The sequence below is a fragment of the Athene noctua genome, chromosome 3 (assembly GCF_965140245.1).
Source record: "Athene noctua chromosome 3, bAthNoc1.hap1.1, whole genome shotgun sequence".
NCBI classification, from domain to species: Eukaryota; Metazoa; Chordata; class Aves; order Strigiformes; family Strigidae; genus Athene; species Athene noctua.
In genome coordinates this window covers 50,290,233-50,305,257 of record NC_134039.1, presented here as the reverse complement: position 1 = coordinate 50,305,257, position 15,025 = coordinate 50,290,233, and the positions used below count along the sequence as shown (strand labels likewise).

The 15,025-nt window shown below is 43.8% G+C and overlaps 1 protein-coding gene across 2 annotated transcripts in view; it reads left to right on the top strand.

Annotated features, from left to right (window-relative positions):
* The window catches only part of SRGAP1 (SLIT-ROBO Rho GTPase activating protein 1), a 153,451-nt gene extending 146,820 nt beyond the window's left edge, over window positions 1-6,631 (top strand). For both annotated transcript variants that reach the window (XM_074902963.1, XM_074902962.1), the window contains exons 19-22: window positions 366-546; window positions 1,131-1,265; window positions 1,391-1,736; window positions 3,524-6,631. In XM_074902963.1, the coding sequence (XP_074759064.1) occupies window positions 366-546; window positions 1,131-1,265; window positions 1,391-1,736; window positions 3,524-3,901 (1,040 nt within the window). In that variant the 3' untranslated portion in view covers window positions 3,902-6,631. The remainder of the gene's footprint in view (window positions 1-365; window positions 547-1,130; window positions 1,266-1,390; window positions 1,737-3,523) is intronic.
* The last annotated feature ends 8,394 nt before the right edge of the window (window positions 6,632-15,025 follow it).

Genomic DNA, 15,025 nt, shown 5'->3' with positions numbered 1-15,025 from the left:
TTTCAGAGGTCTTCATTGCCTGGCCTCCATCCCACTCCCCAGCCATGAAGGAGCCCTTTGCAGCAGGAGGCAGAGGCCTCTCTCCCAGCAGCAGCTGTTGTTAATGTTTGAATATGCTGTTATGTTTTCTGCAGCTTGCAAAGCAACTCAGATGTTTCACACCTGGGGCACAGTTTCATTATGTTTCTTTGTAAAGGATATATTATAATACAGCCTGAAGTCTGCCTTAGCTCATCTGATCTCTGTCAGCTCTGCTCAAGAAGAATGAGCACTGAGAAAATGCAATAAATGGGTTTTATGAAACCAAAATGAGCAGGAAAGCCAGTGTGGAATCTGGTATCTGTTCTTCTTCCCTCCCTACCCAGAGTGCGAGCCCATAGAAGCTATAGCCAAGTTTGACTACGCTGGAAGATCTACACGAGAACTCTCTTTCAAGAAAGGAGCTTCCCTTCTGCTCTATCACCGAGCATCTGAAGACTGGTGGGAAGGAAGGCACAATGGAATTGATGGCCTTGTCCCTCACCAGTACATAGTGGTGCAGGATATGTAAGCAGTGTCTGGTGTGACTAGGTTCTTGGTGGGGTGTAAAGCATGCTGAAGCAATTAACAAAGTGATTTCCAAGTGGGACAGCAATTTGAAGGCTCAGATAGATTAAACATTTGCCTTCTATGCAGGATGCCTCTGTCTTTATTGCCTTGAATTGACAGCTCTTAATCAAAAGTCACTACTAGGCTAAGATACTTTGTTTATGGATATGTTCCCAGTACATCAAGAGACAGATGCTGCTGCATCTATTTTAATTTTACTATCTCTTTGTAGCAATTGCTGATGTTTAAATTCAGCTGGATTCTTCGTGCTGGAGAAATGCAGCTCTGAACTTCTGTTTTACAGTATTAAGCATGTGCTTTGCCAAGGGTGACAAAATTCTTCTTTACAGAAAGGTTACACTCGAAATATAAAGAGTTCAGTAAACAGAAGGATTATAAGTAATTTTTGGAGACATGGAGGAGCTGCAGTGCATTATAACATGCCTGATTTTCTTGAGGAGATTAAAATCTAGGAGTGCCAGGATGCTCTTTGTCACATTTAACTGGCTGACTTCTCATCTCACCATGTGTGTTCTGTTCAGGGATGATACTTTCTCAGATACACTGAGCCAAAAAGCAGACAGTGAGGCCAGCAGCGGACCCATAACTGAGGATAAGTCATCATCAAAGGACATGAACTCTCCCACTGACCGTCACTCTGACGTGTATTTAGGAAGGTAAGCTTAGCATAACATGTTTTCAGTAGTACTGCTCACAGCTTAGGTAACACAACAATTAATTTTCCATGTGCTTATGGTGGGTCACTACAATTTGTCCCATAACCACTTCTTCATTGGTGCAGGCAAAGAAAGAGATCAGAACCTCCACCTCCTTTACGACGCCCCGGCAGGAGCAGTGACGGTCACTGCCCCGTACACCCACCTCACCCTCTCTCCAACTCGTCCATGGAGCTAGGTTCCCCCAACCTGGCAACTCACTGCAGTCCCAGAGCCCTCCTTCAAAATCGCAACTTCAATGCTGACAGCCCTGAAAGGCGACGTAGACCTGGACATGGCAGTCTCACTAACATCAGTAGGCACGATTCTCTAAAGAAGATTGATAGCCCTCCAATTAGAAGATCTACATCATCTGGTCAGTACACAGGTTTCAATGACCATAAACCACTGGACCCAGAGTCAATAGCTCAGGTTTGTGTCTTTTTTATTTTATGTCGCTCTCTGATTTTCTGAGGAGCAAGTCTCGGTGAACAGCATAGCAGAGCACATACACTGGTAGGAGTGGGTGTGCAGGAGAATATCCTACTCAGCTTTCTAAACAGAGTGTGTGTGAAAGAAGATACATTAAGGGATCCTGGATAGAAGAAGCACGAGGGGAAATAGACATTGCAGAAGCAATAAAAAGAAATCATTTCCCATTATACTGTAATGAAATTGCCTCTGCCACACAGAACGCTAGGATAGTGTATAATTACAACAGCTACATAAATCGCTGTGCTCTGATGAAGGCTGGCCTATTCTAACTTGCGTGTGATTAGTGTTCAATTATTTCTCAGTATTACAGTATGCAGAAGAGTGCTCTGACTGGCTGGTAGCGACCATTGCCATTCAAAGCACAGATTTACATTCCAGGGTCTTGTATACTTTACATAGTTTTCATGTAGTTCATATATAGTTCATACCGTATGTTGATTTGATGCTTGTAGTTGTGCCTAAGAACATAACGTGCAAGATGTTGCACCTGCATAAATCATGGGCCATCTCATCCCTGTGTGAACTCTCACCTGTCTCATTCCTGGCAGTGAAGAGGTGAGGATGGAATAGGGAGCACCCCGATCATCAAATTGGTCTGTGGTACAGAGCTGGTAACAGCTCTTGAGCAAATAGATACCACCATCTTCAAAACTCACATTTTGTCTAGGTAGAATAACATGATTACTAGGGGCACCCTGAGGGCATAGTATGATTGCAAAACTATTTTACAGTAACACTAACACTCATGTTTTAAAATTTAATGTACTGGTAATGCTTGCTTTCAAACTTTGCTTCCAACGAGGGATAGAAGGGACTGTCATGTTTGGTCAGAAAGCTGAACCATGTATTAGAGTTAGAAAGTATAAATGTCATTACTGTTTTATTTTACTCTATTATTTGTTTACCTTCCTGGAACCACATACAGTGCTGATTGGCTTAAGCTACTTTCTTCTTTAATGCCTAGACTAGTGTTCATTCCACAATAAAAGAACCCAAATTTTGATTAAACTATGTGAAAGTCACTGTGTGCAAGCAGAGAATACCAGATATTCTAACCTTAGTTGTATCTCAGTATCACTGAAAAGTAGTAAATTAATGTCTTGGTGCATTCTTTTAGCATTTGCGCCAGAAATCCTAATGAAAAAAAGAATTTTTTAGGTAAGCTCACTGAATATCTTACAGTTTTTTCTGCTTAAGATCTAACTCAGAGAAACAAGAGGAGAGAAGAGCTGATAGACACACAAGCTTTATTTCACTACAAAACCGGGTTTTATAATCCATGTGAGGGAATACAGATCCTGAACATCTGAGGTACTAGATGAGCTAGCTAACAGTTAGCAAATGGACTAAAATCTTTACAGCTGTTAGTACCCAAGAGATGACAGAAATCTTCACATTTAAAAACAATGCTATGCAAATACACATTGTCCTGACAGTCACTTAATAAAATGGCTTGCGAGTTTTGGTTTAATGGATTTTTTTTTAATTCTTTCACGTAAACAGGTTAAATATTTGTAATGTCCAGCCAAAGCTGCCATGTTGTCAGTCGTACTGTCTTTCAAATAAATCTGGTGGAAATTGGTTTTAGCAATATAATATTTGTTAAAGAGAGGATGGTTGGCAAATTAATTCATGCATTTCTCACTCCCTCTCCTTACTCCTCCGGTGCTTTGCATTCGGTAGTGATTCGAATGACATGCCACTTTCTCTGTGCTCTGACCCAGGACATCGAGGAGACAATGAACACGGCGCTGAACGAGCTCCGTGAGCTTGAGCGGCAGAGCTCAGCGAAGCACGCCCCCGATGTCGTGTTGGACACCTTGGAACAAATGAAAAACACCCCCACCCCTGCCACCTCCACAGAGTCACTCAGCCCTCTCCACAGCGTCGTTTTAAGGAGCTCTGAGCCTCAGATCCGCCGTAGCACTAGTTCTTCCAGTGACACCATGAGTACTTTCAAGCCCATGGTGGCCCCTAGAATGGGAGTGCAGCTGAAACCTCCTGCTCTTAGGCCAAAACCTATTGTTCTTCCAAAAACAAATCCTAGCATAGGGCCTTCGCCTCCTTCCCAGGGTCCAGCCGACAAATCTTGCACAATGTAGACAGCTCAGCCACCCACAGTGCCGGGCTGGGATATGCTAGGGAAAGGGATGGATTAATGATAGAAGTCAGGGCTCAGTAACATCGTTTATTCATGTTTGTAACTGGAGAGGCTTTGTTTTTCAGTGGTTTTGAATGTATTGTCTGAAACTAGCTACATTAACATGGGCATTTGTATTTTGTATGGTTTCAATTAAAAGAAAAACTGGACAGTTGTGCATCGTTTTAAAAAACAAACATAGACTTACTTGAAAACTTGATGCTGCACCATTTGTAATAAAAACAACACGGATCACAGCTTGCCACGTTGTACCATACTTCACAGTCTTACTGTAGCTATATAATAACAGACCCTGCACAAAACTATGGGGGGGTGGGTCAGGGGAGGAGGGACCTCTCATTTCTGGGTCACCAAACCAAATCTCAAGCAGGTTAGTAAGAAAAGAAATCTAGTATGTGAGGATTAAGTGTCTGTGTGGAATGTCTAAGTCATCTCAATCCACATTTCTTATTTAAGACACACCAAAAAAAACCCCACCAAACCCTCACAGCTCATAATTGGCACTGAGTTTTAGCTTTCTTGTTGGCAGTGTCACTAGAGACAAGTGTTGGATGGATCTGGAGATCACACTGCTCTCACCAATGAAAAGCAGCATTCCAGGTCACAGCCAAAGCACATCTCCAGAATAGTATCTAGAAACTCCTTTTGCTGCCCTCTGTAATAGTGTACCTTTTCCCATGAAGCTAGCCCTTCGTTTCCCAATACCACATTTTTCACAAAAGCTAAATTCATTTAGAGTTCATAGTTGAGCGAGCCAGGCTCTGGGGAGTACGTGAACCTGTTGGTCCATTAGGCAGGCTGATAGGCGATTAAAAGGATCAACTACACAGTAATTCAGCAAAGTATCCTGTTGACTTTATTGCTCAGCGTCCAATTAAAGACACGATTTGAGTCATAATAGTTGGAGTTTAGAGCTGACCTCGCTCCGCTGGCTGCCTTGCACAGCGCAAACACTGCGCACATCCTCGGTTATGCTGACAGCAGCAAGACAGGGGCTCACTGAAGAGGGACTACCTCCTGCCAGCGATGCAGGGGTCACTCACGGGACAGACGGCTGCATTTCTACCACCTAGATTCAAAGCTGACAAAAGTTTTCCGTAACTGCTTTGCCCCCTTTTCCCTTTGTTCTTTTAAATGACAGAAATTAGTACCTTTCTTATGTCTGTGTGAGTGACAACTGTCAACTTTGCTTAGCGCTCTGTTGTTTAACTTTGTTAGGCGTGAACTAAATGTACAGCTGTTTTGCACATTGCAAGAGTAAGCCATAACATTATTTCTGTGAATATATTTTCTGGCATCCAATCCGTAAAATAAATTTCAGTGAAGAAGATGGGGGGGGGGGGAAAATATCTATTGTGGTACAGTACAACTGGCTTTAAGCAAGATCTGTCTTTCCACATATTCTTTAAGATCTCACAGTTGGAAAGCTTGAAGTTTAGCACTCGCTATACATAAACAATTGAGTTTGGGAGGAGAAGAGTAGTGATAAAATTTGATAGGCGTGATTACTGAGGTGACAGGAGCAATTTCCTGTTGTTACTTAGGAGCAATTTATTCCTCCTGCTCTGGTTTACACCCTGTAGATAGGTACTGCAAAGCTCCAGGTGTGAAGTACGCCATGAACTGCCTCTGAGAACCAAACTACTCCTGGTATTTGCAAACCCTTTTCAACCCTGCCACAGACTTCACAGGCATCTAGGTTAGAGGCAAATTCCTAATCCACCACAGCAGATTGTGCAGCATTGGTCAGTGAACCTCCAGCCCTCTCAACTCTACTGCCTAGTCCTAATATCAGGGCAAGAGCCTAAGGCAGGCCAGCCCTAGCTGCAGCCCAGCACTGGTCTATAGGGTCTGTTCACTTGGTTGGGACCAGAAGATATTTTCAAGTAGTTCCCCAATTTACTAGAATCAGTGGAACAAACTGGAATTTCAGCTTTCATCTACATGCAGTTTTAGTCTAGCATTCTTAAATTAACCCACCTGACATAATTGAGATGGATACCTGTATCTTTAAATTGCATAGGGAATTTTGTATGTTTAAATAACTGTACTGGACTCCATAATGCTTATATTAGAAATTGTTTAGCAAAAGAAAATATTAGAAACAGTGCTTTAGTGAATGCATCCACTTAGTGCATTCACACAGTTAAATGTGTAGTTTGATGGTTATTATAGATACTTAAAAGTATAGTAAGTGGATATGTAACAGGAAGGACTGCTACAACTACAGACGTACTAAAGGGTAACTCCTACACACCTAATCCAATCAGTATTGTCCCTTACTGTCAAGGTTGATAAATTGCAGTACTGGTAGCTTCCTGCTTGTTGACTGTTACCTAATTGTGTCAATGTACATCTGTAGTATGTACATGTGAAAGTGCCTTTAAATTTTAGAGGAGCTTTAGCCTTGCTCTTGTACTGTTGCATTTCCATTGCATCCTTCCCTGTTTGTGTATGGCTGCATTCCCATTGCATTCCTTCCACTCTCAAAGAACAAATAAAAACATGGAAATTTCACGGTTCTGGAAGAGAAATGTACTGTTAATCTGTTGTGACAATGCACTTTTATGTATAGTACTGTACATTTTTGGCATGTACCATTACAAGCTTCAGTATACATTCAGGTTTGTTCCTCATAGTGTATCTTTATAATAAAGAAGATTGTTCTGTCTGTGTGTGTAGTTTTGCTGGGTAAACAGCTGTATCTTCTAACAATCTACCTTCACCTTCCACATAAAGGGAAAACAATCAGTATCCCCCAGCCTCCCACACCTCACCCTGCATCAGGTCCCATCACCATCTTGGCCTAAAGACGTGCTTGTCCCCAACAGGCTGCTACCTGACTTAAAGAGCACCATCCCCATAAGCTCACCCAGGTCCCTCCGTACCTGAAGACCCCCCACAAAGGGCCACCACCCTCACGCAGTTCTGCTTTAGCACCCACCAAGGGTGGCCAACCCCCCTCCGGCCAGCTGCAGGATGCCCCTGACACACATTCAGCCAACACTGACACAACCCTCATGTTCCCCACAGGAGAAATGGTGGAAAAAAGACTCCAGCTTCCAAATTTTAAAAACACTGTCCCAGAGTGAAAAGGAAAAAAAAATAGAAAAGCCTACCTGGGGGCATTTCTTACAGCAGAACAAGGGCGGGATGCAGAGTGCCACAGGTAAAAGTTATCTTTTGTGACCACACGTCTGAGTGGGGGTGGCCATACACGCACCTCCGGAGCTGGCTCCAGGAACCAGGGGCTGTCAGTGTCAGGCTGATGGCTGCAGGAGGGACCATCAGCCACGGATCAGATGCTGTCGAGAACAATTCCTGGGCTTGGGCTGCGGCTGCCTGGACAGGCCCACCGTGCTGCCCAACTTATATGCATTGAAGGTGAGAAGAGCTACTTGGAAATGCATTTCCAATCCTTGCTTAAAAAAAAAATTTAGGGGCATGAACCACAGCTGAAGGGGTTGGTTTTAAAGTCATCTCTGGTTGTGGTTGAGGATCGCCACCTGCCAGAGGGGAAGAAGGAGATGTATCAGGCAGTGTGGGGTGGTATGGGAGGATGTGCACGCCAGCCACCTCGACTCAGAGTAGGGCTTTCATTCTTGACACTGGGAAAGCTGCCGTAACACAACTGTTCGTTAGTGGACTCATTGATCAGTCTGTGGTGGCAGCCTTTGTACCACAGTGTCCAGTGACCTACTTCGGGTATTTCTTCTTGTCCCCTACTGCACAAAAGCTGACTTAAGAAATTCAGGAGGGAACAGCAAAGGTCATTCCTCATTCAAGGTTCTGCACAGCCCAGACGACTTATAACCCAATTTCCAGTCATTCCCCTACGCTGCTGAGGAGAGAGGCTTCTGTGGTGGCTTTTAATCTGTTTCAAAATAAATAAGAAAACACAAGAAGAAGCATCTCCTCCTGTTGTGTAATGTGACGTTTTGCTGTTGCACCGCGCTGACTTCTTAGCTTGCTTCTAGGTTTTGTAGTGGAAAAAACTCAGCTGTCACAGAGACAGCCAAAGGTTTTGGCAGGTGACTAGGGAACTGCTGACTTTACTGGCACTCAGAAAAGCAGAGGGATGATGAGTTGCTTTGCTTAGACAAGTGTATTAACTGTGTGGACAATGAGCAGCAGTGGCAGCAGGGCGTTCAGTTCTCAGGCCACTGCTGAAAATTGCTGTTTCAAGCCCTGTGCAGCTCCAGGACACAGCACTGCCCCAGCCTGCACAAACACCTCCTCAGCTAGCATAAGGAAACCATGAAAGTTCAGCCCAGGTTTTAAGTTCCCTTTGGTAAAGACACATGGGTTTTTGCTTACTCTGCGTCTCGAGGGAACTTACCCTGCCCAGAATGATCCACAGTCACTCTGCTCAGCCACTGCTACTCCGCAGGACTAGCCTTGATGTTAGTCTGGATAGTACTGGTACAACTGAAACCAAAGTATTAACTAGTGATGGTACAGGATGGAAGCACCATTCCTGTAGGCCGGAATATTGCTTTTTTCATTAACTTGGCTCTTCAAGGAAAAAAAATTAAATATATATGAAAGCCCAAATAAATCAACAATTTAGCATCTTAAAATCCAGTTAGCTAAAACAGTTCATTTACTGTTAAAAAAACCCAAACCTACCACTAGTTTAGACATACCATCGTAATTGCAGCTTCTCCCTTGCTTTCTGTTTCACTCAAGGGTACTTGCAGATCGTGCTGCTGACAGTACCAGTCCCTGCCAGCACTATGGCTCCAGCAGACCCAGCATGAGCAGGTTTTCTTGCCAGGGGGCTGCAATGCTGGGATCCTTATGACTTGGATGTGCCACTTACTCGCTCTGCCACAGCCTGCTGGGACTGCAGCGGCCTTGGCCTCAGCCTGGCTCACACTGTCCGCCCCAAGGCCCCCCAGCATACAGCCCTGCTGGATACCCCACCTCCCTCTGACTGCCCCTCTCTCCCCCTGGCCCCAGCAGTGCTACTGTAACCCTAGCACAGTATTTCAGTTCCTCTCATCCAGCTATCCTACTGATCCACAAGGCCAAAACTGGTGGAAAGGAAAAATAGAAAACAGCAGGTCAAGGGCCAAGCCCTCTGATGCACCATCCCAGGCAGACAGGAGAAAAAAAAATTGTGTGTTGGCACTAAGCTGGACTTAAGGGAGAAGAGAGTGATGTATTTCCTTACCTTCTCACTCACATGACAGATATAGCGAGAGCTGGCAGGCCCACGGGCTGGAAGGTGATATGCAGAATGTGATGCTGACTAAGGAATTAAATAGTGTTCAAGAACATAAACAAGGTCCATCTGATTTAGACAAGTCAGCGGGTTTTCTCTCACCTTTCTCAGTGCATACATACAAATAAAAAAATGCAGGAATACAGTTTTTATGCCTAACTGCAGCCAGCTGAGCCTGTGCCCCATGGCTGCACAAGGACAGTGCATCCCCAATTAGGCTGCAGTCATCTCCCAGCAGGGTCAGGCCACACTGGTCACCACTGACACGCAAGGGAGGCTTTTTGGTCTGGGGTTAGAGGTTGGTCCTTTTTCCTTTTTTTAATTAACAAACTGCATTGATTTATTTTTCTTTTCAAGTAGCATAGCAATGGAGTAAGTGTGAAGTACAAGGTGAAACAAATTCAGCTGTAAAATATGAAGTTATGCTGTACAAAGGAGGTCAGACACTTGCGGGATTGAAATCAATAGTAGCTGCACTCAGTACAGCAGCATGGGTAAACCAAACCCAAACCCTGCCTGTTCCTATTTCCGTGGAACAGGTCGATTCCTCCCTTAGTATCTGCCACATGCATTTTCAGTAGTGTACACTGACATCTATAAACACTGACCAAACAACATAAAATGGTGGTTTACATTAATTTGAATTAATTAGCCTCTGGGAGGGACAAATCATGGGGACCAGCACTGATCTGAAGGGAAATAAGACAGTCATTGAAATGGTTGTTTTTCTGACAGTGACTTCCTGATTGCAATGAAATAGCATTAATGTGGAGATTGTTACCAGAGCCATGAAGAGTGAATTTAAATGTGCTAAAGGTGGAAGATACCTAAAATTCTTCATAACGTTGACCAAGGACTGCTAAGTACTATAAAACAACTCAGTGCAACACATTGTAATTGTTTTTTCCTGTCTACAATGTTTTCAGAGACAGGCATTACAGTAGTACATCAGCACCCTTGGCAACCAGCACCAAGGTGAACACAACAGGGTTATCCACCAATACCTTTAGGTTTAAGCTGAATTTCACTTGAACAGTTTTCTCAGGTCTTTAAATATTTTTTCCTGAACTCCAAGAATGTGTCAAAACTTAATTTCAGACCTAGTGTCAAGACCTTTTTTTAATTTGTCACACACACCACAAGTCTTATTTTATGGCTAAATTAAAGTTAGTCTGAACAAAATCGGTTCATGTACAAGGTTACAGTTGGGGATTAAAACATGGCTAGGCTGGGGCTTCCAAATCACATAGTTAATTCTGAACTCTCCTCCATTCCCTTTCCAAAATTACAAATTTAAAATAAATAAATAAATAAATATGCACATGTAATTTCTTGAAAGCATAGAGCCAGGCATGTTGCAGAATTCCTGATATGTGTTTTATTTCTGGTTAAGAAAATACAGTAATACGGTCTGTTGGGGGGAGGTAAGCCCTCCCTCCCCACACAGCCCCGACAGCAGGTGAGAGGGGAGCACAGTGGCAGACAGGAGCATGGGGGACACAACCCACCCCCATTGGAGGGACCCCTATTTCACTTACCCACAGGACCACTTCTCTCCTGCACCCCCAGGCTGGCAGCAATGTGGGTCCTGCCCAGCTTTCTCCTGCCATACCCAGAGCAATGTTTACCCTGATGTTGTCATTACACCTCAGTCCCTCAAAATGCTCCCAGTATTAAAAAAGAACTCACTTTGTCAAATACTAGAAGTTTAGGCATAATATAGTTTCTTATGTAGTGTAGGCCTAAATACCATTCATATCTGTGTACATCCATGAGGTGTGCACATGAAAATTTATATGTTCGGTGAAACAGCAGCTGATTTACAAGCTTTTCTATAGAAACCTAAGTTTCTTCTGTACCTGCATTGAAATATTGGTTCTGTGGTTTGACCTCTATAGAAATATCTTGATTTTCTGTTTACAAGTCATCAGTTGCAGTGTTTGCTCTTTCACTGACTTCACTTTTCTTACTTCAGAGGTGTACCAGCAGGCTCAAGTATTTAAATGCAATTTTTGTGAGCACTACAGTTCCATCTCCAATAGCAGGTACATTTATTATTACTTTAAAGTAAACTCAGTTTTCCCAGACATCTATTAGCAATGCTAGTCATAGAATAATTCAGTTATGCTTAATGTAGTTTTCATTCATAAATAAAATCGATGAGAAGGCAACTCCTGCAGATATTTAACTTTTCCCCAATATTTCCTCTCTTTTTTTTGTGAAAAAAGACAGAGTTCTGCTCCTTACAAATTTCCCAGCAGCTGCCAGCCATCCCAGATGTCACCTGAGCAAGGAGTCCTGTTTGAGGGTGCCTGTGCTGGATGGCAGCACTACCCTTGTCCCTGCACTACAACCTCTGGTGCTCACCCCACCAGCAGCTCTGGTCATAGCAACATCGGTAGGACATTCTCCCGCTCTGTTAACCTGAAAGAGAATATGCATGAGTGACATCACAACTATACATCTCCCTTAATACAGTCCAAATCCCATATGGTGTGGTCCACATAAAGCAGCATTCAAATGCTGCAGGAGCCAATTCACACCTTGCTCTCTTGGAGGAGGACTGGAGGCAAATATGCAACCTGTACCATCCCTACAAAGCTACTGAGTGTCAGACATCACCCCTGAGGAGGCTCTTTGCCCTCTTTGCTAAAACCAACGAGCATCTCCAGTGCCTTCAGCAGCTCAGGTTTCCCCCCCACATCCAGGGCACCCACTTCCTCAAAGTGCTGGGAACAGCCATGTCTCAGCTGATTAAAGGAAGGATCCCATTATCAAATAAAATCACATCAGGCAGGAAAAACACATTTGCATGTGGCAGAAATCCTCCCAGAACAAGGTGCTGCAATTCTGTGAAAGGAAATATAAATCACTTTGCTGTTATGCTTACATGCAGGAATATTTTTCAGTGTTGCTTGCAGGACCCTGAGTAGCAGTCAGGGATAATCTGGTTTGTTCATAACTTCTGTCAAGATAGCACTGAAGTGAGATCAGTGCTCTTCTCTCCCTAGGCATTTGTAATCCAGTCCTGATCTCTCAGAAATGTTATTTGTTACATCTGCTGTCTGCACAGCCACAAGCCCTGGTGAGGAGATGCTGGGCAGCCCTTTCCAGCCACTGTGTTCTTGGGGGCAGGTGTCTGTTTTGCTGATTAAGAATACCTATTAAACTCGGACACCAGAGTGAAAGGAGTAGGTGTATTTTACTGGTGATAACCAAATAAAGTAACAGTAATACAGAAAACACACAGTAAGAAAAGGCAGAATAGTGCACCTAAGGCAGCAAACAGGAAAATACAGGGTAATGCATCAAATCATTACTACATGAGAGAGAGAATAGTGATTAAGAAAGATCCATCACCACTTGCATGTGTTACCATCACCCAGCCCCGCAGTGGCTGGGCAGCCCCAGTTACAGCGAGGGTTTGGGGAGCCTGTCCCGGCAAGGGGGAAATCCTACGCGGTGCGTCCACCCATAGGTGAGGCTGACAAAGTCGCTGTGAGCGGGTCCAGTCTTATATACCAGAGACTGACAAGCCAGAATAGCTGGCACCTTTGTTTTGAGTGGAAAATTTCTGGTTTCATTCTCCTGTTGGATTCCACCCAAAGCCTGGCCGGGGCTCGGGGGAGGAAACCAAGGGAGTTTCTAACAAGGCCAATACGTGGGTTCTCAGCTTGAACAAGGCTAAACAAGAGAAGTTGTATACATTCTCTCAGCATTTCATCCTCACTACTGATTATATTCTAGGCTGCATCTTTCACTAGTGAGCTTACATACTTTGTTAATGATTACAGACTAAGTTAACAGCTTCAGCTTGGGGCCTGTTGTTCAGGCTTCAGTATTTCAAAGCTTTAGCACTTTTTACATCAGAATAGGTGGGTTGTTATAACTTAGTACAATACCTACTAGCACAATGGTTGTCAGTTATAAAATATACAGGATTCATCTATAGGTCAACTCTGGCTTGGGCCGGTTGTCCAAGCCTCAGCACTTCAGTGTCCCGCTCCAATGGAGGCAGAGGTCAGCCAAGGGAAGAACCCAGGTACAAGAGGCTCAACTGGTCAGCAGAGGATTCTGCATTAGAGTGGCAAAAATACAGGACAGTCAAAAAGGGAAGCTGATGCGTTATGCATTAGCCAGACAAGACTCTTCCCCACATGGCTCCTACAGCATTCAGCAAAATGGCTACCTGTCTGCAGTGCCTGCCCTACTATTATTTACAGCAGCTCTGCTTCTCCCCAGATAAAATGTTAGAGAGAGAGAGGGAGAGATTGTTATAAGCTGTACCTCACAGGATAATGTACACATATCTGAATAAACAAAAATACAGCACTTCAATGAGTATGAATATCAATTCAAAAATAAAAAGAACCAAAATATATCTGCATACAAGGTGCGCTGAAACCAAACCACATTTCTTTCAGCTGGTAAAGCCAAAGACTATGAAAGCCATCTCTTTGTATATGCCAGTTTATTCCACCAAGGTTTAAGATTTTACCTCTTTAATTTCCACATCTCCTCTCAGGGAAAAAAGAGGGGCTGAGGAAGGGTGGGGGAGAATCTGCTTTCTAACATGGTAGCCCAAAACAGTAATCTTGCTGCCAAAATCGTTCACTTTCCATGAGACACAGACGTTTGAGACAGCAATATGGGAAAGCCACTGCACACTGAATGGCACCTGGGCAGGCTCCCAGCTGGATGCCCATCCCTGCCCTCCCTCCTACCCACTTCCACCCTCAACCTGCTCCATGTCCCACACTGCCCGTCACCTGGGGGGGGTAAAATAAAAGGCAAAACTGCCCAAACACTGCAACACTGGGCAATACCTGATTCAGCTTTCTGTGGCAGCAAGCATTTCCATCAGACAGCTCTCACATGAGCCCCAGACTCCCACTCCCTGTTTCTGCTGTGGCATCTGATGCTGTAGGAACCGTTACCACATAAACAAAGTTTCCTGACCAGGTTTCTGGTCTACTGCTGATGTCTCAGCATTTCCTTCCAAGGAGATTATTCTGGTTTCTCCGAAAGGTGAAACAAAATCTTTGATAAAAGCTGTTGGATCTGTCTGTGGCAACACACTCATTTAGAAAGAGTTTTACATATTTTTTAGCAAAAGATTCAGCCAAAGAGGTGATGAACGGAGTCCAGCTTACTCTTGTGTACCCAACATACCAGGAGGTATTTTGCAGCTGGGTCTCTTCCCTGCCAGGACAGCGGAAAGGAAGCAGCACAGAATGGAGGAAGTTGCAGAACACTTCAAGCCCTGGTTTCTCTGATGTTTCAACACTTAAATGAACAGGGAGGAAAAATCATGGTAATTCAGGTGCAAAGGGATGCTTCAATTCCTAAGAAGCTTCTTCTCCATCAGGTTTTTTTTGTGTGTGTTACCTTGTTGTTGAAGACAGGAGCAACAGATCATGCTGTAGCAGGCCACCAAGGCCATGCAAGAAGCGACCAAGCAGGAGGTGAGACACTAGACATGGACAGGGAAGGAAAGGCACTGCCAGATTATTTCCCCATGCCCAGATCTGGTACAAACCTGTCTCCGAGATGACTATTTGTAAAACTGCCTTGTTTAACCCAAAGTAGAGAGTCCACTGGAAACTTCAGCTCTCTTCATGTATCATTCCTGAACTACTCAGAGTATGAAATACAAAGCAATTTATTTTAAACTCTAGTTTGTACCTCAAGGTATCTGAATATTTAAAAATCATGGTTCAGTTCATAACAGTTACTCACAATTTGTATGGGTTTTCTGTAGAGATTATCTTTTAAGGAGAGCTGAATGCACATTTCATGGAAGGAGCACTGGTGCTTGACACACCCTCGAGCAAGAGC